This window comes from Rissa tridactyla, chromosome 2, assembly GCF_028500815.1.
Source record: "Rissa tridactyla isolate bRisTri1 chromosome 2, bRisTri1.patW.cur.20221130, whole genome shotgun sequence".
Classification (NCBI taxonomy): domain Eukaryota; kingdom Metazoa; phylum Chordata; class Aves; order Charadriiformes; family Laridae; genus Rissa; species Rissa tridactyla.
Genome location: NC_071467.1, coordinates 103,692,616 through 103,718,096, shown reverse-complemented (window position 1 = coordinate 103,718,096; position 25,481 = coordinate 103,692,616). Strand labels below are relative to the sequence as shown.

General features: G+C 46.1%; 1 protein-coding gene across 7 annotated transcripts in view; it reads right to left on the bottom strand.

Annotated features, from left to right (window-relative positions):
• NFATC1 (nuclear factor of activated T cells 1) overlaps positions 1 to 25,481 on the bottom strand; it is a 114,870-nt gene that overhangs the window by 60,019 nt on the left and 29,370 nt on the right. For all 7 annotated transcript variants that reach the window (XM_054191677.1, XM_054191679.1, XM_054191681.1 and 4 more), the window contains exons 4-6: positions 8,802 to 9,004; positions 5,506 to 5,678; positions 2,953 to 3,093 (exon numbers count right to left, since the gene is read on the bottom strand). In XM_054191677.1, coding sequence (XP_054047652.1) covers positions 2,953 to 3,093; positions 5,506 to 5,678; positions 8,802 to 9,004 — 517 coding nt within the window. The remainder of the gene's footprint in view (positions 1 to 2,952; positions 3,094 to 5,505; positions 5,679 to 8,801; positions 9,005 to 25,481) is intronic.

The following is a 25,481-nucleotide window of genomic DNA, read 5'->3' as shown; positions in this document are numbered from 1 at the left end:
CTTGGAAAAACATTCAGCGTACCACAATGCACTACGCAGACTTAAAGAAATTATTCAGACAGACGGGAAAAAAAAAAGGCAAACAAAAAGTGTTCTCAAAGTCTTTGCGTTAACCAATTAAGTATGCAGACCAGCATAAATTAGATGAGCTCCCAGAGACTGCCTTCCGGCTTGGGGACTCTGCCTGAGTGAGGACTGAAGACATGAGCTCATGTAGTATAATATTTAAATTTTATACAAAAGATATGTTCTCTTTATGAGTCCAATGATTGCTGTGATCTATTACTTTGTAATAGCTGCATTTGGCTGCTACCCACTAGGAACGTGATTAACATTTTGAATTCAAAAACAGAAGTGGTAACAGCAGCAAAACTAATGAATGTCTCCAGCTAATCACAAAAGTTCATAACCAGCTTTCTAAGAGAAAGAGCAACTACGCTGGTGTTCCCTCTCTCGACCTACTTTCATAGATGTGCAAGAGCTGAAAGGGAAAGAAACACCGCGTGCTGATTTTCAAAAGTGCAGGCTGGTAATGCTTGTTCATTTGACATCAAATACAGTGACTCTGCTCAAAAATTGAGCCAGAGCAGTTTGTCACCAAGACAACAATGCATCGCGCTTGTTTGCTTCCAATGCATCGAGCTGGTAGGCAACATAGCAAACGACTCATCACAGAAGACCTAGGAATTGCTCAGCCCAGATCAGCTGGCAACTTTGCTTTTTGTGTGTCATTCCTGGTGATACAATTGCAGCTTCTGGAAATGCTGCACTCTCGACTTTAAAGGCTCATCCCCTGCAGTGTTTTCTCCATGAGGCAGTGCTGCCCTGCAACTGCAACAAACCTGCCGTGAGACTACTAAAACTAGGCAGGACAGGTTCAGATCAGATCTTCCAATACTGACTTAATGATCTTGACTACTCTTCAATGATAGCAGCTCACTGCCGGACCCCTGCAGCGTTTCCCCTCACTCCATGCCAGGGGAAAGAGCGCAGGGGGATCTCCGGTGGTGCTTTCACATAGAAGAGACACTCCTGCACCGGGTCCATCCTGTAAACCCATGCACCCAAGGAGTTCACCCCAGGAGTTTTTCAGTCTGACAGGCAAGGCCTTTTGATCAGTTTCTTCCTCACGTGTGCAGCAGCACACTCCTTTACCTCTCACAATGTTTAAAAAAAAATGTCGCTTCTATAAACTATTTTCTATCTATATCCTGTCTTTGTGCAGCCTCAAGTTTCTTTTGCTCGAGGGGGATAGCTTTCTAGTTAAGAAGTACAAGGCCAGCCCCGGTTTGCATTTTTGTAATTTAAGGGGCTATACAGTGAACATGCTGCTTTTGGTCTACTTAATGCTAAGGGAGACAGTGTCCAAATCCCCACTGTGGTACCTGCTGGTGGGCGAGTAGCATCACCATCATAATCTTCTGGGACACAACACTTCAAAATTTTTCCAACTCAATAAAGGAAGAGGAAAGAAAATAAGCATGAAGGAGAGCACCTTTTAACGTGGCTTCCTTCCTGTAATGAGACAGATCAAGCACTTTGCTCCTGACATGCCACACTAACCCGCTTCTGTGCAGTGAAGGAAGTTTAAATATGAAGTAGACTGTGATATTCTCCCCTCATGCCACTAAAAGAGCAGAGTTCTGGGTTTTTTTAATTGCAATATGACCTTTTTTCCTTTTTTTTTAAAGTTTCTTAAGAAACAAGGAGGGTGTTCTGCTCATCTCATGGCCACAGCCCAATCAGTGCTGACTGGCTCTCGCTGAGGAGCTGGGGCGTTACCTCCACCCCACCTGCACTTTTGGTGACTTAAACCACACCAACCCAGGACTCCACCAGGGAACTTCAGGGAAGTCTTCTGCTCTTCCCCTGAGCCTGCTGAGCTTGCACCTGCTCAGATGTCTTCGCCTCCAGAGTCACCCCTGCTTGCCCCACCATCCCTTCAATCGGCCCGGCTTCCTGCACCACCAGCAGCGGCTGTGGGCAGGGGAACGGCACAGGAACCTTGTGGACATGGAGGGTTAAACGGGCACAGCATCACAGCCAGCGCTGATGGCCTGAGGAGCGCCCAAGACTGTTTAAAGTTCGAGGGGGGGTTTCAGCCGGCAGCTGAGGAATCTGTAGCTTGTGCCAGCACCACGGAAACCCTTTCCAAAACAAGACTCAAAACTACCCTTAATGATCTCGTTTCAGAACCTGACATTGACTCACAGCTCCGCTCCCACCGCCTTCTCCCATGGGGGCATTCACACGTATTATGCATTGCCACCCTGTGACCCACCCCTCCTGCGGACACCTCCTGCTCCAGCCCCAGCTCCCACCCAGTGCCACTTGCCCTGCTTCAGCCTGGCCAGGGATCCTTCCCCGGGAGGACCAGTCCCACCACCAGGAGAAGCACCGTGCAAGAGGGGAGCCATCGGTGGCAGTCCCTCCTCAGTCCTCAAGGTAAACCAGAAATAGCTCCTTTGAATGAATGCATGAGCGCTGCAAGTCCTCCTCAGCCAGCGGATGGTAAATGCCACCAGTCCTGACAGCCACAGGAGGAGACACACGTGCACATACGCATCAACAGCAACACCACTCCCACAAATTACAGAAAGGTTTAACAAGATGCACCACCTTGCAGGTTTTATGGGGAAATGCCACCTGAGGTTTCAAACACCTTTCACAGGTCCTACCCGGAACAATCGTGGCTTGCTACAAAAACAAATGCCCAACTTCAACTTTCAATGTCACTATTGTCTACCTACAGGTAGACAACTACACCTGCCATAGTGTGAAACCTCAGCATTAGGCATGGCTCAGATCACTTTCCCAGCTTTGCCCAGTGACATGGAAAACATATTACATGCAGATGAAAATGTCATTACCATATTTATGCCTTCATCATTTGGCAGAGATTTTAAAACAGGGGAAAAAAGGCAGACCGGAGTCTAGATCGAAAAGACATACCTGGTGCTTTCTCCACAAAGATGACTTTGGAGTCTTGCAGAAAGTTATGTCCAGTCAGTATCATTTTTTTCCCTCCAATAACAGGAAAGCTGTCGATACTTTGCTTCTCCACCAGAGGCAGTTCTTGGGCAGATCTCTGAGCTGGAGAGTTATAAAGAAGATACAAAAAAAAAAAAGGCAACCACAAACAAACACAAAAATAAGTAAATACTGCATTAGTAAGTAACTTAATGCTTATCCTCATAAGCTAAGCTGAGTTTGACACAGAATCAAAGAAAGGTCAGAAGGTTTGCAGGAAACATGGTTGGTTTTCAAGCATCTTAATCGTAAACAATAGGGTTATCAAACATACCGGCACACAGAACAAGCTGTTTTAAAACTCATCTTGATCTGTACTATACCAAAAAGTATATTTTTATTGCAATTTGTTTCTTTAAAATAATTTTCTCTTATGTTATCTGTAACATATATGCCATGTGCTTACAAGGCACACATGACAAGATGACCATCCATGTCCAAAATGTGTTTCAGTTACTATATGCTCCACTGTCAATTCTACAAACTGTCTTGCACCAGCAGCAGCCACGGACCTTGTGATCCAGCACAAGTCCACAGTTTAGAGAGCGTATTTCCACCAGCACCTGAGTGCCAAAGCACATGTGGATCCATGCAAACAGAACCCGGTATTCTTGTGGCACATATTTCATCCCTCCCAACTGGGACACAGAGCGAGTGTGGCTGTGCTTCAAGGGATGACGTGACATTTTATCCAGATTACATGGTTCCTCCTGGTGTCACATGCACTAAGAGATGCATGAAGTTTTTGGCACCAGCTTATTCCACGTTCTGCACTGGAAATAACACTAGTGCTTATTTTTTCTCCTGTTTTCCGCTCCTTTCAGGAGGCACATACTACGCTTTTGCTCAATACGCAACCCTCAAAACGGCAGTTCACTGATACAAATCCAATTGGCTTCATATTTAGTGGCTTCCTGAGCTTATCACCTTTGCACAGACCAGTTCAGGATATATTTAAATTGTGCCTAATTCTGCTATACAGCAGTTGAAAAGCTCTCATCAATTTCAACAGGACCAGGATGAAACCATGACTCCTCACAATTTCTGCTTTGCCTGTTAGCCTAGAACTTGCCCTTGAATATGAAACAAAGGGGAAATTGTTCATCTCATACACACCCTGGACAGAAGACAGGGCTTTATGCCAGTCTACTTGCTATAGGTAAGGAGGCTCTGCTATTCTTCTTAAATAACATAGGCTTATCTTACTGTAACTCCCTTCCCACTGCCAATGCTCATTTTTTTATTTAAATGAATGACTGCGAAGGAGAGAAGCTATCACCGTTGGTCTAACAGCACTACCCTTTCCTACAACTTCTGCCTCTCTTGTGGACTCGGACTACCAGAGTCGCAGGGGTGCTACTCAGGCAACAGGATGGAGTACTGTCGCTGGTCTGAAAGTCTGTCACCAATGCTATTGCTTTTCCAAGAGGAATGCAGGGATGCTCTTTCCTGCAGCCTCTCTATTAACTATCCTTGAAAAAGCACCATGCCTCCAAGAGAACAAATGCTGACACGCTCCAGGACCTCCCAGACACATTGTGTGGGACTCCAGCCTGGCAACGACACAGGGACAAGTGTGGACATAACCCTCCAGCATGCATGGGGCCAAGGATGGTCAAGCCTTCCTGCCCGTCCCCTCTGCTCCCTACCCCCAGAGCTCAACGCCATATACGCACTGGATGTTAGGTTACTCCTTTACCCTGTCAGCATCAGAAAGATCCGCTTTGTGGAATCCAACAAAACCTTAAAAAGGTGGATTCCACAAATCTAGCCGACCAAATCAGCAACGGGAGTTAGACTGAAATTCAATTTCTACCACTTCACCTGAAGCGTTCAAGCTACATGAAGCAAATAGGTTTTGTTTTGTGTGCGTGGGAGGCTGACAAGGCTTACGGAACAAGAATGATATAGGTGTCTTTGGAGGGTGCCCCAGTGTAACTGATAAAAAGCAGTCTGTTCAATCAAAGAGACCCCAGTGGGGAAACCTGGTTTCTGGAGGTTTTCTGAAACTGCAGGCAGCTTGTGCCAGTGTGTCAGCTCTACTATACTGCTGGCTCCGCATCAAAGGGGTCGGGGTTTTGTTTGCTGGTTTTTGCTTTATGAAGGGGAGACAGAGAGTGAATAGGGCACGATAGCTGCGTTTCAAAACTCCTACAGCAGTTACCTGTATGATAGGGAGGCACAAGAAAAGAAAAAAAGGCTTATCACTCACAGGTCTACTATTAGTTTAAGTGCACTCTACCCTTGTTTTAAGTGTGTTCTTTCCGATAGAAATCAGGTACACAAAGGTACGCATTTTTTTTCCAAGACACAGGCATTTTGTCTTCAGTACATACCATGTGCTTTTGGAAAGCAGATTAAGGTTCACCGACTAGACAGGCAAAGCAAAACCAATGTATAAACGCATCAGTGGACAAAGACTGCGTGTGGGGTGGCACAATACTCAGCAAGAGAAGGGTGTTTGTTGCTACTTACAGCACTCAATAGGGTTGGAGGCTACTTGCAAGGAGAGGGTCCTGCCGTTGGCCTGAGGGATATGAACCCTGAAGACCAGCCGCACACGTGTGTTCTTCCGACCGATGTCCGTCTCTCCCTTGCGCAGCTCGATGTCAGAGTTTCGGAGCTTTAATATCCCAGCACAGTCGATGCTATCCAAAGGGACACACAAAGCAATTCAATTCATTTCAAGCAGACTTCAGGAAGACACGAGCGTGCAACATCCTCCCTCTCTCCTCTACCTCCTTCTTAAAAATCTGAGTCAGACATGACCCTAATGACCAGGCTGAACATGGCAGCCTTTGTTAAGTCTAGTACTTGCATCCACAAATAGCTAAGTTGGGGCTATCTGTTTTAACAGGTAGCAACGGCCTTTGAGCACACAAATTTAGGATGCTGCTTTAGTTCCCAGAGGAAGAAAATCTACATCCTTCCTCTCCAACACATCCTGTAAGGATGGTGCTTACAGATTAACCAAAGCCCAAAGAAATAGGGAGACTAGAAAAGTCAATGGGATGAGACGGTAGTACACAAAGTGTTACTAACCCAGAACGCAAGGTCACCTACGATTTCACTTCTTACAGCCAATTTGGAGAAAAATCTGACATTACTTTTTATTCTAGGGCAAAGTCCTGGAAATGCTTATTAATGAGCGCAGCTCTCCCTGAGGTCAGTACTACTGTCAACGTGTTTGTATTTGAATGAGTTGGAAATACTCCCAAAGCTGAGTGTTGAGCTAAAGCTCTGCATGAAAAAACCTAAACTCAGAATCCTCCCTGCACATTAGGGAAAAACATGCTTTTCGTCAGATAGAACTATTACTATTTCTAATCTCTCTCTCCGTTTTTTTAACTTTGGTTCTCTCCTGGATGAGTTTACAAGTCAGGATTTTTGTCAAAGCAAATTCATTAGAGGAAGTTCCCCGGAACAAAAGATAGATAAATACATGCACTCAAAAACCCACTGCAAAAATACCTCTGCTTTGACACAACTATAAAGCCTACATGGCAATTTCTTCTGGGTATTGGTCTCTGGCATGCGTTTTGTTACACTGAATATGCAGAGTTTAATTTTACTTCGCATTCAAAGAGTTTAATTCCCCCCCCAGATCTTTGAAGCTCTATTCAGAAGCAAACTGCAAACAAGAACTATGGCAGCACAGTTTTGATCTATGTTTTTTGCTAAAGTATGGATTTCAGAATAACAAAAAGACAAAAAGGCCCTTGCTGATATGATCAAAGAAACTAATGAAAGTATTAAAGCCTCTCAACAACGCATATTAGCAAGTAAAGCCATAAGAATTATGAAATACTTGTACCCATGTCAAAATTACACACCAAGATATGGAAGAAACAGTCCTCAATATTGTCTCTCCCATAGCAACACTTGTAAAATAAACAAAAAGTTCTTAATGACAATTGATTCAGAGGAGAAAAAGCATTTAAATTCAGGCTTGTAAAGTGATAAATTTGAAGTCAACAGAAGTAGCTAAATGTGCAAAAGTTTAAATGTGCAGATGAACTTCACTGTTTCACTGAATCAGGGCCTGAATACAAAAAGTATGTGTGAGAAAAGTCCTTGGCTCCAAATTTCAATTCATCGTTAGTGTTACATGAGGTTCCAGACTACTGACGTGTAAGTTTTACATATGCCAAAGCATTGTTTGTGGTTCTTGAGAGCGCTCTACTACGATCTGGCACACATGTCACAAAAATATTCAGCTTGGCTCCCAAACTCTGCAACTACCTTTATTCCAGGAAGAAAGACGAGTGAAATAGTAATAAGGTTCCTAGGTGGCCAAAAATGTTATTCAAACTGGATAAATAAAGGGCCAAATAAATATTGCACGGGTAAAAATTGGTGAAATTTCAGTAACTTCAATGGCCGTTGTGCCAGCTTACGATGACAGCAAATGGGGCCAATAATTTGGCAGACTTGTCATGACTTTTAATACAATGCGCTGATAGAGGTCCTCAGGTTCTGAGTGATCACCCTAAGCCTGGCTGGCAATACAGTTAAACACATTCTAGTTCTTCTATTTACATGCGGCACTCCGGGGCATGTTGTACATGACACTGCAAACCAGCTTCTAATAACGACTACATGAGGAAGGACTTCAGCTGTCCGATACCATTCTTCACTTCATTAAGGCATGGAAAACTGTATGAATAACAAGGAGTGAAATTCTGATTTTAATAAGCTCCCTGGGATTTTGCCATGGTATGTGGTTTGGTGGGGCCAGGATTTCTTGCTTGCTTTCTGTCTATCTATCTACTTATCTTTCTGTCTCCCTATACATACACACAGAGGTGCATGCATCTATATATAAACATGAATACATTCACATTTATATACACACTGAGAGATGTACATGCACGCAAGCACACACAAATTCCTCCCAAGGCAGACACCTCAGATAAGGGTTAGGATCATTTGAATAAGGGGGGAGACAACTCAAGGGCTAGAATCATTTGAACGAGAGGGGCAGAGAAGACGGGATTAAATAATGCGGAGGATCTCATGCATGTCACATACACAGAGGGATATTTGACCCTTTATATATAATCCTATAATGAAATTTACCTGCGTGTAATGGACCTACGGGGCACTTAATTATCACTCAGACTCCTACTAATTCAGAGATCCTTAGACAGCCATGCCTGCTTTTCTGCATTGGACTAAACTTACCCCAGTTTGAGAACTCCAATCTGTAAATTGTATTGCCTTTACTGCTCCTCTTAGTTGTAGAAGCTTTGCTTCTAAACAAATGCCACGAAAAATGCTGATTTTTGTTGCGTAAGAAATAAGAGTGGTTTTGTTTGTCTCAAAAATACACTAGGGTACTTGGAAATGCTCTCTAAGAGTTTCCTTTGACATCCAAAGATAAATTTTAATAGGCCCTGTTCCTTGCGCTAGTGTGTATAGGAGCAAGAGGTGTCATATTTAGAAACTAAATGCAGGAGCTGAGGTAGGAGATATTTACAGCTTGGTAACTGAGATACTTATTTTAAATGGCAAATAAGCACATAGGTTGAAACCCTAGAATGAAAGCACTCAGTTGTCATAAATATTTGTGAAGTTCATTTTGTTGTTAAGCTGAATAGGGGCAATTTGTCCCAGCAAAGTTGTAAAAACCTACTATTACAGAAAGAACTTTAAAAAAAAAGATAGGAAAAGGAAAATTGTGTACAAAAAAAAATCAACAACACAGAAGGGATCGAGTGGGGCGACCAAGGACAAACTGCTAGGAGTGAGATACAGTGCCTGGGTCTTACATTGCTCTCATGTTGTTCTCTGGAAGAAGTGGAATTTCTAGGACTTTGGTGTTGGAAAGTATTGTTTCATGGCTGGTGGTGGAAACGGTCTTCCCGGTGATTCGATGAACCTGGTAGAAAGCATGGGGTCGCAGCAGGCGGTCGTCTGCAGTCCCAATGAACAGCTGTAGCGTGAGCGGCTCGCTTTCTAAGTAACCGTGTAGCTGGCAAGAGAACAGAAAACGCCCACTGAGCGCCATGCACATAAACTGCTAGGAATCAATTAAATTTTTATAAGCAGGAGAGCCTAATTCAAGGAGAGAACTTGTGACAGGTGCTATGTGTTAAGTTCCCCCCTTCCATTTTTCCTGTAACGTAATATTGGTACAATAAAAAGGTGCACTTAGAAAATGTCTCATTATCCTAAAGGACCTGAGGCACTTTAGATGGGGTGAGCTCTTGAGCACTCCCACTACGTCCACAGAAAACTTTGCATGAATTCTGCTGTGGCGTTCAGCAGAAAACCACAACGAAGTCAATGTTCCCGCCTAGCACTGAGGCTGGCAAGAACGACAGAGTTTGCAAGTGGAAAGGACACAGCTCATCCCTCCCCGAGCTCCCTGGGTCACCCCCTGTGCAGCAGCAGGCTGCTGCCTCGGACACGTCCCCTCATTAACTGATTTTTACGCTGGTAAATACCTCCTGGGACAGCGTGGAGACAGATCACATATACATGACTAGTAGCTCACCATGTGTCTCAAATTCTTGTTATAATCGCACAAAAATCTCATTGAAGCTACTAGGCCTCTCTTGAACCTCATCCATGTTACAGTGACCACTCTGATGACAAACAAGAGTTATTTCTGCCACAGGCTGGGGACGGAGCAGGAGCAGAGTCTGACCTCAACCCACCACCTCCTGAAGAAGCTACTCTGGGTTCACTCTGGTGCAAAGGAGACCATGGGTGGAGCTGTTCCCAGACAGCTCCAACCTCCGCTTAGCGCTTTTTAGCCTGGAGAAGAGAAGACCGAGAGGGGATCTCATCAATGCTTAAAAATATCTAAAGGGCAGGTGTCAGGAGGATGGGGCCAGGCTCTTTTGAGTGGTGCCCAGTGACAGGACAAGGGGCAACGGACACAAAACTGGAACACAGGAAATTCCACCTCAATGTGAGGAAAAAATTCTTTACTTTGAGGGTGTCAGAGCACTGGAACAGGCTGCCCGGGGAGGTGGTGGAGTCTCCTTCTCTGGAGACACTCAAAACCCGCCTGGACATGTTCATGTGCAACCTGCTCTAGGTGACCCTGCTCTGGCAGGGGGGTTGGACTAGCTGGTCTCCAGAGGTCCCTTCCAATGCCTACCATTCTGTGAATGTGTGTGATTCTGATGCTGGGAAATGAGTCTCACAAAAACAGTTATCTTGCAGTAGTTCACTGCAAAATTCCAACTGAAGGGAAGCGAGGATGCAGCAATTACAGGAGAGAGGAACACAGGCAAGGTGGGCTGTCCCAGGAGATACGCCATCACAGAGCAAACCTGCTCGCTTTGTTGTGGGTTTAGTTTCCTCTGCGAACGGTTCAGGTGGATTTGGACATGAGTTATGCACCATCACTAAATCTGATCAAAATTAAACCAGTGATCATAATTTGGTGAGGACCAACATCTTTAATTTCCAGCGCATGCAAGTCCAAAGCTAAATAAAGTACCATGGAGACCAACGCATGAGCAACGGAGGTCGTTGTGCCTAGAGACATCATTTATCACTTATCGGGCATACTGCAAAGTTTTCACCCCATGCTTTGGTCAAAAGAGCCAAGAGGAAAACAGAAGCGCTTTTGTTTGATCTGGTGTAGCAATTTTTACATCATTACCTAAAGCACATGCATGCTAGGAGGATGCAGGGACAGGAGTAGGTGGCTCATTTCCAGCACTCCAATACTTTATCAGCTCCGCGTTGCTGAGACACCTCACGAAGGCAGCTCGGAGCCAGGGGGTTGTGATATGGTATGGGGAGTTTCCGTATCAACATTGTCAAACTGAAAACACATTAGCAGTGGTTTGAAAATCTGCGGTATCGGCGAAAAGATGGAGAGAGAAAAGCAGAGCCAAGCCCGTGCATTGCCTTCAGCAGGATGCTGTGGGCTGCACGTCTCAGTTCGGCCCCACAGGAAACACCCGCCTTCTAATGACACCAACATTAGTGATAGGATGCAAAAAGAGGGCTTTAACCCCCGTATAGCTGGAGACGCAGCCCAAGCTGCCGGCGGGCGATCGCAGGCTTGCTCCTGCCACAGCCGGTGGCCACGGGGAAGCCACCGTCCTACTCATGGCTGCTGTGTCCCCACGCCTCGCAGCCCTGGATGGTCACTGCCACCACGGGCGCAAGCGAGCCAGGCTGGCGGAGTGACCTGAATCCGTCCCGGGCTGATCTCACCCCACCTCAGCATCTCCAGAGCCTCAGGGGCAAAGCCGAGGTGACGGAGGAGATGCATGGTATCACGGGGTATTTTTGATCGCGAGCGGCACGCAGGTTTGCAGAGGGGAAAAGTAAGACAGTGTGACACACCAGCCGATTAAATTTCTATGCATTACCAGCGGTCAATTCTCCAACTCGTCATGGACGGTGCTTTTTATGGAGAGTGTAAAATTAAAACAAACGCATATTGAATTACAAGGCCGCTTAAAGGGTAAAAATAGACCAGCGAGTAACTCAAACCTCGATTCAGCAAAAGCAAAATCGCACACCAAGGTACCCATATGTTTTACTGAATTCAGGCAAAGGGGTCAAAAAATGTTGGTCTTGCATTGGGTTCTGCTATTTCAGGGTTTATCTTTAAATCTGAAGTCAGCTGCTGCTGTACCTCGTAATCTGCTGCTGAGTCTCAGCTTGTGCTTTTCCCACAGTTTTCCTACCAAGAGGCAACTGAACACAAAGTCCTCAGCTTTGCACACCTGCCCTCTCCCGAGAAGGGTTCACATGCTGGAAAATAAACAATATGATCTCAGATGCATGTTTTGCATTGTTTTTTAAGGCTTGTGATCTTTAAACTGAATTGATGTTGTTTTTTTTTAAAGATCCCGTCGTACAGCCCTGCTGGGCTTTGCTTTGGATCCATTACCCACAGTTACGTACTCCCTGACAGCTACTCTGCACCTGAAGACAAGTACAGCACTGATCAAACATGAGTTTTCAAGAGCTGAAAGACTAATGTAATCACTATACAGTTGATTTTGCTGCCCTCAAAACAGGCAAAATCCTCACTCTCAATTCACTGTAAGTTCTATTTCACGTTCTGCGGTAGGAGGCATCTGATCTCCGATAGGTATTTCCCATTGAGTTTTACCCATTGCATCACATTATTTACTTTTATATTATGTCACATAATCATGTATGCCAACAGAAGCAATAAAAGAAAACGATGCGGGGATTAACATTTAAAGGGGCACAAAATGTGGATGACTAATTTTAGATTATGCACCCAGCGCACAATTTCTGTGGCAGACAGCGCTGAGCTTTGGGAGTTTTCGGCATGCTGCAGATGTCTGGAGAGCAGGCAAGATTTTGCTTACTCTCAGGTGGGCACAGCAAGAATATTCTGCGGCTCCCTCAAAATACAGGGGAGTGTTATTACTGTCACATCGTTCAGCAGGACGACGAGGCAGAGCTACGGTACTCCGGGCTGTTAGATTTGTCAACAGGTAAGGGGAATATCAAGTAAGACAGTTGTAAAATAGGAAGGAGGAAAAGGGGGATTGAGTATTTTTGTTGGTTAGGAAAGATCTCATGCGTTCACATCCATGCATATTTTCCATGCATGCTCTGGAATACTGTACTCGGTGGTATAACGATTCTGTTTCCTGGCGTGTGACATGGGATGCATGCGTCAGACACCCTATTTTTATCTTTTTCTCTGTGTAACACAGTCCAAAGCTCTTAATAACTCAGCGGCTGAGTACAGGTGACAAAGGCTGCTCTCGGCTACAGCATTCATAGTAAAGGATGTGCCTTTCCTACCAAGCATGCTTTGCTTGGCAATACGTAGGTCCAAGTGGAAAGAGCTGTACTTTCCCCTGCTGAGAAAGTGTAAAAGGACTTAGCTGCAAATAAGGATCAGGTCCATGATATTTTGGAATGAGTTTTCCTTCCCAAACAAAGGTGAGGATCCAGCAGCCGCCTGATTCAGTACAAAGGAAAAATGCAGGCAAAACTTAAGTATGCAGATAAGACCTCTGTGGACAACCGTTTTGGTTTTGAAATGAAAGTAGGTCATATTCTCTTGTTCTGACCGACCACTCAACTACTCTGCTCGTTTCCTTTTTGAGCAACACTGTTAAAAATATTTGAACTGGTCGCAAATGGTATTTCCATTTATATTGTCTGAAGCTGCTAAGATCAAAATCAGACTTAATTGCGGGCCTGTTTTACACTCCTGTAATTCTATCAAAAGCGATGCAGTCACCGGTAATTAACACCAGAACAGGACCGATCACAGTTAAGCCCTCTGTCACCTTACATCATCTTACGCAAGAGCGAGGGAAAGGCTGCACCGGCCGGGCGACTGCTCCACCGCACCAAGCTTTCCCTGGGATTCCTACACCTCTTCGTCATCGCTTTCACAATGCCCTCTCCCACCAACACGTCTTGATTCTCACCAGTAGGTTGCTGCTCGTCTTGGCGCAGGCTGCCAAAGCAAATCCCAGCCTTTCCCCAGGCACCCTGCGCTGGGGGCGAATGTTCTCGCGCATCCAGGTGCCGCAGCGCCTAAGGCCAGGCGTCTTCCTCCGGCGGCCAGCAAAGTGCGAGGGAAACCGCGCTGCTTCACCCCTTGCAGCCAGCATCCGACTGTGAGGTACGATCTGATTCAGCCCTACGGGCTACGATAACCTGAGGTTTATCACAGGCATGAGCATGCCCAGCCTGCCTGCCTTCCCACCATGTGCCTGGTGCACATCTATGAAGCCTGGCAACCAGAATTAAACCGACTTGAAAAACGATGAGCAGACGGAGCTGAGGTGCTTTTAACACGAGTGTTAGGAAAAAAAGCAAAACCTCCCCACACCTCGCTATAGTTACCAAGTTTTGAGGAATTTTTGCAAACGTTGTGTCCAATAACTCAAGCGCTATTTCAGCATTGGTGGTTATTCTAGAGTCTGTGAGGAAAACTTCTATTATTTAAGCCACGACATTTATTTTAAGAAACGCGGCTGAAATACTCTGCGTGCTCCCTTCCAAGTGCTTTATGCTTTTGGCACGCTGAAGCGTCTGTTGAAACACTCAGAAAGCTACCTGTCATAACAAGGAGCCCTCTGTGCCTGGAGAGGCTCTTGGAGGCCACCGAAAGAATGGTCCCATTCTGACAGGACACACCAGCCAGGTACACCCTCTGCACCCACTCACGCCATCAGGAAAAAAGGGAACTACACTACGTAATAGCTTGTAAGTGTACCTATCGGGAGTTTCGGGAAAAGACTGCAAAAACCCTACAGCGCTGCATTCTTCCAGACTCTGACTCTGTAAACACATTAAATGACTGTAGTGGCCGATTTAGGACTTAGCTCAACCCAAACGCATTCAGGACAGAGCTCCCACTAATAACAAAGTGGGCCACAACCAGGGACCCTCTAAACTAGTCAGCAGCTCGTGCTTGAGACTCTCCAGACTATGAGGGTCTGCACCCTTAATGATAATGATGTGCCAAAAAGATCCATAGGTTACATCTGTATCAGCTGCGCACCTACAAATATGCGTATCTGTTCTTTGTATGTTTGGTACATAATAAAGACAACAAGTAAATACATCCATTTATGCCTCTAAAAATAGTAAGAACCGCATCAACGTTTCCTTATCCTACCATGTAACCGATGGCCACGCTGCTTGTAGCAGGTACCACAGTGCTCGCGCTCAGCAATGCCTTACATGTCCGTCTGTCCCACTTGCATTTCTAGAACTGTTCAAGGAATATCCTGAGTCAGTCTGGAGAGAATCATTAGTGAGACTAAACAGCCAGTCTGGGAAGAAGGGGTTTCTTTCCCTTTTTTTCCCATCAGTGTTTTGGAATGTAATTCCAATGCTTTCAAAAAGGTGAAACAGGATAAAATCTATAAAATAGTGAAAATTTTAAATTGCTGCTTGTCTCTTTAAGCCAGAGCTTCAGGAGCTACACACCAAATAGCTTTACTGCTAACTTTCTGAAGCAGTACATCTTTTATTTTTATAGTTAACTGCATATGATGAATGACAAAATGAAACAAATTGTCATGTTTTAAAAATGTACCTAATACACAGTCTCGAAAAAATAACATCAGTGAGTGCTCAGTGTCCTGATTTTTTAAAACCAAATTGAAGAGCAAACTGTTCAAACTACAAAGAAAGCGGACGTACATTTTCAGCATTGACTTTAACTGCGAGGACCAAGCATGCCTAAAAACAGAGGCATCGATCTGATTTTTGAGAAAAATAATTTACTTTTAGCTACTATGTAGAAGCACCAGGAGACGTAAGCTGTTGCATCATGGGTTTAAACAGGAAGAGGGAAAAGTTGGTCTTTTGGGGAATGACTGTCATGTGAAGCAAAGGCACCAAGGTGGGGGTCAGGAGACCCGGGCACCTATTCTTGTGTGCGCTGCAGAGATCCTGCCAGACCTTCACTGGGGCAGCCACTGAACTGCCCTGTCTCTGTGCCCCCGGGCTGAAAACACCCGGGGACTTGGCTGCTGGAGGCTCAGGGAGCCGCAGCCTACAGCTCTGGCAAAAAAAGGCACGAAAAGACTGCCCTCCTCCCCGCAAAACCCCCTCCACCTATTCTGTCCTGTTCTGGCTCCAAATTCCTTTGCTCGGGGAGGCTTGAGGAAAAAACACGTCAGGGGACTGCAGAGGCTCTCCAGTCAGCCTCCCCTCCCAAACCAAAGGGCTTAACACCGAGTGCCGTGGGAGATGGCTTATCGACTAAGCAGGACTCAAACCATGCCAGACTTCCCTGCTGAAGGGGGAAGAGATGTTCTTCCCAGCATCCCTGCGTCTTCCCAGCTGTTTCTCTCCACCTTCAGCATCAAGCTCTGCAGCCACTGCCATACCACCCACCTGCCCTTCATGCTTGCTTTTTAGGTCTCTGTCCCAGAAGGATGCACGCTGCTGCAGCCCACAGGGTACCCAGGACTGCGAGAGACACACCATCCCAACCAGGTACCTCTTCCCCTTGCCAGCAACCAGGCATGCAATAGTCGGGGGCAGTTTTCAGATAAGGGGCAAAGCCCAGCTCCAGAGCACTTGCCAGCATGGAATCAAAACAGAGGTGCTAAACTTGAGCCACTCGGATGCTCCTGTACACTCTGTTCTCTGATGAGAGCACAAGCCAGAAAAAGAGGAACGTCTTATTCAAAACAGCAGAGCAGACAGACTTCAGAATTAAAAACAAACACACTAACAAAAACCCCAGAAAATAAAACACCTCCTTAGGAGCTGAGGTGACCCTCTGACTGTGATAGCTTCTGCTGAATTTTATCTGACATAGTCAACCAAAAAAAGTGTGTAATTTATGCCCCGTGCGACTTAATACACATGCTACTTCCCCTTGGTCCTTCACTTACTTCAAATAAAAATGTAACAGGAATTCCTATGTTTTTTTGTGCTGCTTTCAAGATTTATTTTTCCTTTCTAAAACTAATTTTCCTTGGATTCACTAAAGCTCTGTTTTAAGATCCAAATGTAGTCAGAGCTGGTCCACAAATGAAAGTAAGATGGCTTGCTGGTGCAAAGGGCTAAGCCCGGGCAGAGGCTGAGAGCTGGACAGGAGGAGGAGTGAATGGAAAACAGCAGGAGTGTGTTTTATGTGGCACTTTCTAGTGCTGCCACTTGGACTTCAATTCAACAGTGCAGCAAAAGAGCAGCTGTTCACATCATGATGAATAAAGACCTACATAAAACTTCCAGCTGCAAATATGCTGTGAAGAATTATTAATCTTAATGTAATAGAGATGCTGTACACTCAGTCAACTGGCTCACAAGTCATTTCAGTTTCTATCCAGGGAAAAACAGCCTTCGTGGCTGACGGCTCTCAGCACAGCCATGAAATCTCCTTGTCTAAACAGCCGCAAGACGCTGCTCCCTATTTCTAAGAAGGATTTTCCTCCTCAAAAATAGACGTACCTAGAAACCAACCCAACTCACACTCCTAAAATTATTAGACTTACTAGAGGGATGCCCATCAGAAAAGAAGTTACCAACAGAATGAATTCGTAGGTCCCAAGCACCTTATTCACTGAGACGCCAGGAAATCATTACTGCTCTCTCATGCCTTTTTCTACCACGAGACTGAAGAGATGACCTTCCCATAATCCCAGCTGCCCCTTCATGATCCCCAGCCCCACTTTCAGGTGAGCAGACACAGCCAGCCCTCTCCGCACCACTGCCCATCTCTAAGAGGGCATCACCTTACTGTGCAGCCACGGGAGCTTCCAAAACCTCCTTGCAGGACAGGGCTGGGGAGAGTCGTTCCCTCATGGAGGGACAGAGGTGGCACCCACGCCGGGCAGTCCACTTCAGTGACGAAGTTTTCCTCTTCGTGAACAGCCCCGCGCTTCCCCGAGGGGGTCTGCCTCTGGCCCTTGCACAGGAGGACAACCTTTACCCTGCATACCTTCTCCTGACACACGGCCACCACGTGTGACCTTTTGGGGCTCTCCACCCTAGCAGCCTACATCGTTTGTGCTTGGACAGGATCCACAGCAATGCGAAGATGAAGCATGGGAGGCTTTCAAATCGCATTTGAGTAAATGTATGCTGACAACAGAAAGAGAGGCTCTGGAAACTGTGGATTAAAAATCCGTGTCTGGGAGGAAGTCCAGTGCAGCACCTCCCCCCCCCCCCCCGAAACTACCCAGCCCCCCAATTTACTCAGCTTCCACTCAAACATTTGCCCTCAGCATCCACAACAGCTTTCAGTTTGGACAGTCATACCCATGGTCATGTATGAGTTTAAAAAACAATATAAAAAATTCACAGGAGCACTGCAACAGGAATTCATTACCTGTTCTTAAGCAGATACCCCGGGCAAGCTTATACTTGTGAACCTGCCTTTCGTCACGCTGCTGACGCACCGTTCGCATCCAGCAAGCTCCCATTTGTGGGTGAGCACAGGCTGGCCCGGGATCCTCGGGCGTATGTCAGGTGCCGTCAGCACGGGCAGGACGGTGTGATGCCCCCACCGATGCCCACCCCAGCCTCTGCTAACATCCACTGGCAACTTCTCCAAACCCGAGACATCCCTGAATGCCATGCTATCACTCAGTGGCTTACTAGCCCTGCAGTAACTGCGCGACTTTGAATTCCCACCCCTGCAAATTCAAGGGCGACGGGGTGCCCAGCTACTCCCAGGGGTTATCTGCTTAAGGGTCAGTGCTTCTGAGGTGCTCTTCCTGCACATCAAGATGAACAGTGGCTCACACAGGATAGGGGCAACGCAGCTGCAGGCAAAATAGCTCTCGGGTTCCTAGACACCAGCATGACAGTATCAGACCAGAAATGGTTGCTTTCCCCCTAAACTTTAACTCCTATCCCAATGACATTTATTTAAACTGCTACTGAAGACGGAAAGCTGGGGCTATGTTTAAAGGCTTTATCTCTGTAAATATTTGGAGAGCTATAAATACTGCACCATATTCATAATATGAATATTGGACTTACTGTTCTGTTGCTATGAAAATCACTATAAATACACTTCAAATTCTTAATTTCTCTGATTTGCCAAGAACTGCTTTAACAAGGCAAAAAAATCCTTTATGTAAGATGTCTTGCTATTTAATTAGCCACCAGAGTCAAAGGCCACAGCACAGAGCAGAAACTGAAAACTCAATGATAGAGGCAGACAAAGCACGTAGTGCACTAGCACGCTATATAGCTGTATGTCCCAAGCGGGACTTATTATAATCAGACAGTCCATGAGTCAAGCCCTGACTGCTTTCTGTGTTTGGGGAAAGGAGGGAGCGGGAAGGGAGGCTGTCTGAAGGTCTGAAATCAACCTCCTCGCTTCTTCTGTAAGTCACGTGAACACGCTGGCTTCCAAATTTCACTGTACCTCTGTCTGAGGTTGGTTGTTGTTGTTTTGGGGTTTTTTTTGTAGAAACTAATTAAAAGAAGAAAAGCGTTTCAAAGCATTTTATAAAAGTGCAGGGTGGGGATGGCTCTGCGGCTGAAGGAGAAGCAAGCGCTGGGCACAGTGTTATCAAGTTCCCATCTCCACCTCTGCCAGATAGTTTTTGCTTCATCACAGATACATGACTTGATTAGAGCAGAGAAAATTTCATAACAAGTTTTTACATATTTCAAGCCTGCTCTATGTTTAATCAATTTGTTCTTCTTATGAAAGGAAAGCCAGTAACCATGCCACGTGGCCGGGTAACCCTTTCATCACTACAGAAAACACAGTGCTTCCCAGCCCTCTGGTTCCAATCCTCGCGCAAAGCAGATAAATGCAACTCCCCTTGCTCTTCAGAGTCAGAAAAGTGCTGTCTGCACGTGTATGTTCCTCAAGACAGGTTCTGCCTCCATTGTTTCAACCCCAAGAAAGTGTTGTCATCACATGCACAAGTTTCATAAACATGCTATTTGTGACTCCCGTCTCAGAGCAGAAAAGGGCAGCGTGTTTTGCCAGGTCACTACACACTTCTGGTCCTACTCTTCTTCCACAAGCCACCTTTGATCCACCTGGTCCTAAAGCTCCGATTACACTGCAGTTTTATCTGAGAGCATGCCTTCCATGGAAAGCATCTTAATGTAGTAATAAAAATAGGTCAGGTATATCTTACAGCCCAGCTTCAAGGCTTTGACCTCCAAGACAGTCTGATTAAACTGTGAAAAATCCAGAGAGATTCTATTCCACACTGTTGAGTTGTTTGAGAGCAACAGTGATGCCATTGGTTGACATCACTTGTTTTACCAAAAAAAAACCCCAATGGATGCAACAGATCAAACTCTCTGACCAACAAGCGTTAACATGAACAGCTCTGCACAACAGGCCATGAGGGCTAAAATGAACTGAAAGGCCTGTGATCTCCAACAACGCAAAAATAAAATAAGCATGAAAAACTCTTAGATAAACTTTCTCAACATATAAGTACTATTTTCAATCGATCATTCTAAATATTGTCATGTTGAGTAACATTATTTAGCAACAGCTGTTGCACTAGAATTTCATCCAAATACTGACGAGCTAATACCACAACCTTGTTTAAAGCTAGTAAGACAGCCAAATAGTGTTGCAAATATTCATGGCAGAACTTTCCAATGAAAGCTTTGCAGAGTAGCTTATCTGCTGCTGCAAATGGATGATACCCGGCTGCAGTCAGTGCAGCAGGATGTCAGTACACGACTGGGATTTGAGGAGGATGCTGAGGGTAACGCTTTCTCCTTTGAAGGGAGGTACAATGTGTCCTGGTGACCAGGACCTGTATTTTTTCACCCAAACCAAGAAATACCTATATCAACCTGTTGACTTCAAACATGAGGTGCTGACATAGGTAAGTCCCAAGCCAGAGACAGGAACACCAAAGTCTTCAAGGACACCGCTCCTCCCCATCATACTCAAGCCTTACTTGGGTATCTAACCTAAGAAACCTCGGTCCTGGAGAACTGGTAAGATCTTAAAGCCTGCTGGGCCCAGTTACACATAATTACACACAACGCATCAAGTCAAAAAGAAACAAGGAAAAGCCAGGTGATTCACACCCCCTAACTTTAACACATACAGGCTGGACAACAACTGGGTCTAGTCACCTTGGCTGCCTTCAAAGCCAGCAAAATGAGACATGCACTCTGAAGGTGTGACTTACCTGAGCTGCTTCAGATGTTCGCATGAGAGTAAAATTAATAGCTCCCTAAACTCTACACTGACAAGCCTTCCCCCGATTACAGAGAGAAACTAAGGCAATTAGCTCAGTTGCAGACACCTACGGTTAGCCAAATAATCCCAAAATGTAGACTTGCCCCTGTAACCAGCCCAGGCCATGGTTCAAAGCATGAGTGTCCCACAAACCCAGGGCCGTGCTGCCAAAAAGGCACGTTGCCCTCAGCCCAGAGAGACACGGAGCAGAGCTTCTGTGAGAAGCCCCTCGCAGCGGCAAAGCCTGCTACAGACACGCAACACTTCGCACTTCACCATCACGCGTTTCGGGCAGTCGCCCACAGCTTTCCACAGCAGGGGTATGAGACCCTCAACTTGAATGGTGGTACTTGGGCAGCCCTTTCCTCTCCCAGAGGGAAAGGCCAAAGTCAGCTTCACCACAGCTTCACTTCAGCGCTTCGGCTCCTCCATCCTGATGTTGGTGGCCTGCTGTAACCTGGACCTGGAGTCAGGCACAACACAGGGTGGGCAGCAGGTGGTCACAGCTGGGAGATGGACACGTAACCGGCTTCACCCACAGCCTCCCTCCCCATGCCCGAGACAGGACTGATAACCCTTCCCTCCCTCGGAGGAGAGGTGCAGCAAGGAGCAACTCATTCACCTGCGAACACTGCGGCACCCCCCCTCCCCGCTCCCAGCAGCACTCCCACCTCAGCTCTGGAGCATATAGGGAATTCTGGAGCGGTATCGGGTACATTGGACCTGTTGGAGCGAGTCCAGCGGAGGGCCGTGAAGACGGTCAGAGGGATGGAGCACCGCTGCTATGAGCACAGGCTGAGAGAGCTGGGGCTGTTCAGCCTGGAGAAGAGAAGGCTCCGGGGAGACCTTATAGCGGCTTCCCAGTGCAGGAAAGCGGGGGAGGGACTCTGTATCAGGGAGCGCAGCCATAGGACGAGGGGTAACGGTTTTAAACTGAAAGAGGATAGATTTAGATTAGATGTCAGGAAGAAATTCTTTCCTGGGAGGGTGGTGAGACACTGGAACAGGTTGCCCAGGGAGGCTGTGGATGCCCCATCCCTGGAAGTGATCAAGACCTGGTTGGACGGGGCTTTGAGCAGCCTGGTCTAGTGGGAGGTGTCCCTGCCCAGGGCAGGGGGGCTGGAACTAGGTGACCTTTAAGTTCCCTTCCAACCCAAACCATTCTATGATTCTATGATTTTGGGTGGCCTGGCTGTTGCTGTTGGTTCAAAATAGGAATGCATGTAAAAATTATAATAAAAAGGCAGTAGTCCTGCTAATGTTAATTTTTATACTAAATTCAAGCTTACTTATATTACATCCCTTTCTAATACAAACAGGGAAAAGAGCATTCACTCATAACTGGAAAGTCAAGGACATAGAGGCCGAATTTGATAATATTTTTCTTTTTTTTATTTGTCATTTTACTCAAGACTGGAGGAACAGAAGAACGCTTTCACTCACTAAATGAATTTTCCTAAAACCAGCTAAGCTTCTCACTTAGCGCTGCTTGCGATTAGAGCAAGTCAAATCTATTGAGGCTGATTGTTTCCGGGGCTTCATTTACTCCGGCCAAACTGCAGAGCCACAGCCCAGCGCCGGCATTGCCACTGCACTGTCTCGCTCTTCGCAAAACCTCTCCAACCTGCCTCCGTTCCAAGCAGGGCTCTTGCAGCCAGCGGCGGGGCTATGTCAGTTCACATATTTTAAGGTTTTCCTCACAACCGGGAGGGATTAGAAAATGAGGCTTTGATGTGTTCAGGCCATGTGCTTGAGATTACTTGTGTACCTAGATGCTAGCACATGTGCCTGCAAGTTGTGGTCTGAGTTTGTTTGTCCCTGGCAGTTCATGTTTGCAGCTATGGGCGGAGTCTGTGTAAAGTTCTATCACTGTATGCCATTTTGTAGTCCATAATACTCTATAACCCACACTCAGTAACAATACTTGAGACTATATTGAGGAATATTATATTACATTGTATTATTGCAGAATAAGAGCTATGACATATAAGGCCCACATAATGAAAACAACACAACTGCAAGAGAAGAGGCTGAAAATTAATTTGAAAGCCATTTGGAAAATTATTGTGGGATTATTAAGGATTATTGATGAATAAATATGATCTATAATTCATTTTTTAAAAAAAACCCTGCACATTCCAAGCCATTTTATGAATTCTTGCATATATGGGGAGAGATTTATGTATTTTATGTAGCTTTTTTTGATTCTGAGATGACAGGCACATTGTTGTACCTATAAACATGACTGTTCCACGCTATATTGTGTTTCCACCAGACCGAATACTCTCCATAGCACAGAAGGTGTCACAAGATCTTAATAGTGAGTTCTGCAAAAAGTGGCAGGATTTTTTTCTTTTTTGCCTTTTTTTCAACAAGTGTTATCTTCCACGGATACAGGACAAGGCAAAAAGCCAAACCGACCCATACCGGTTACACTTCTTCAGCACTTCACAACTTTAGATGTGCTATTCCTCTTCAAGTCAATGAGAGTTTTACAGCTAAATCTAACCCTGCATGCTCTGCCAATTTTCTCCGGTGTTTTTCTCCTAGAAATGCAGGCACTTGGTACATATATAGCAGTGAGACTGTATTAAAAGCCACAGCAGGTGGAAAATAACACAGCCCAGGGAAGTTTTTGTTTTTGACTCTCCTCACAATCAAAGCTATGCACCAAGCACAATGAGGCACAGTAAATAAAGACATTTCACACAGACAAGCACAAAAATCTTCCAAAACAAAGAAAATTAAATTATCTTTCAACTAAAGAACACACTGCAGTGAAAGACTAAATGAGCGATTCTAATTAAAACCATGCTGCGAATCTCCTACTTTCCACCGCAAAAAAAAAAAAAAATAAAAAAAAAATTCAGCTAGCGCTTGTGCGTGTACAGCCACCCTCCAAAACCAGTCAAGCAGCTTTCCAGCCAAACAATGCAAGACGCAGCATCTCAGAGCTACAAAACACACTGAAATTATTTCCATAGCGATCATAACGACGTGCCAGGCCAGGATCCGCAGGGAGCTGGGCCCCCCACCGGCCCCGGTGCTGCCTGGCCTGCCAGGCACGCCACCGGCATCGGCACCCGCACAGCGCCCGGCCCCTCGCCCCACGGCCAGCACCCTGCCACCCCGCTGGCTTTGGCAACAGCCAGCCTCATCCGCTTGCATCCCTTCTCTGCCCCGCACTCATTGGCACAGCGTTACGTCCCCGTAACGTGCACTCGCAGGAGAGCCAGGGCGCAGGTAGTCCTGGCCCCGGGCAAGCACAGGCAACGTGGTGCAAGCCCTGCTCGAGCTTCTCAATCCTGATGTGCCACAACCACCGTGGGCTCACGCCTCTCTCCTTGCGGTGCTAAGGCAGGCAGCAGCCTTGAGTAAAGATGTTCGGACGGGGATGAAAACTCAGGAGCAGCCCCTTGTGCCGGAGCTGCGCCCGGGCGTCACACACGGCTGGGCTCAGCTCTCCAGAAACGAAATGTGATCTCTCTTCCGACCCACTCTCTTCCAGCCATCTATCTATTTGCACAGCCACTGTATGCTGCAGGCTTCCCGAACGCTAGCCACTGCCCTTCCACGGGCAGAAAGCCGAGGGGATGGGAACGTGCGGCTTATTAAGCGCAGCGAATATGGGCATCTGTGTCCTGCGCAGAACACACATGATACGCTGATACTGCTATTTCGACACAGGCACAGGGACAGGAATCAGCTAAATATAGCAGACTTCAGTGACCGGTCTAAATTACAGACTTAAATGACACGAAGAAAGGTGCAGTTTGTCTCAAGACAGAGGAAAGTAATGGGAAGATTTTGGCTACTGGAGGAAGCTTGGTCTAGCATCATTACATCTGACTTGCTATCAAGACATCCACTAAAATCTTCAGAGACACGGGGACTTCATGCCCATTAGATGTGGGCAAGCATAATGGTGGCGGAACAAAAAGAAAGATGCAATCATTCTAAGGGATCCCAAAACCAAAGGGACCAGAGGCAGAGGCAGAGGAAAAGGAGCATCCAGTTAATAGCATTCACCTGAAAACCATCAGAAGGAAGCTGCAACACACGGGGAACCTGAAACTGATGCCCGAAGTGCATCAGACTTTTAAGAAGGAAAACTTAACGGATCTCCTGAAAAGCAGCAGAGGTCTGCGAGAACACAGCGCAGGTTCTGCAACTTGCTCCCCTTTTTCATGCTATTTTCAGGCAGTCGGCAGCCCCACACGCTCACACGTGACACCCCATCTCTTCTAACGCCCATGCAAGGCAGTGAAAGTGTCTTAATCCAGATTTTGCAGCTGAGTAACCTGAGAGTCAGTAAGTGACACAATTAATTGCCAGTTGATCAATGTACCCTTGCTTGGTAGAAAACCTAATCACATGTTCAACATTTAATCCCACTTTATAAGAATTTAAGGATGTATTTAAGTGCTCTGTTGCACTGCAATAGAAAGATCACTTTGCGCAATCTCTTTTACATTTTTTCCCTTACATCACACAGAACTGGACCAGCAATATTTTCACACGAGCAGGTTGGCAAGTGGCAAGGGAGGAGCTCACTTTCTGGTAAGGACGACGCGTTTTTGCCAGGATTCACATTTGGCAGTAACACTGTGTTGTTATCCGTGACCCAAAGGGCAGAACTCATTGAGGGGGACTTTGGTGCCTGTAACTGAAGTGCCGAGGAACTCCAAAAAACGTACCCCCGCTGTGCCTGAAAGTGTTGTTTACTGCTTCGAACAGGGCTGCACTTGAAACCTAGGCAGTAGTCTTTGAAATCCCAACGTACATAACGTCCGCGTGCAAACCAAAAGCAGGAGTTCCTCCGCTT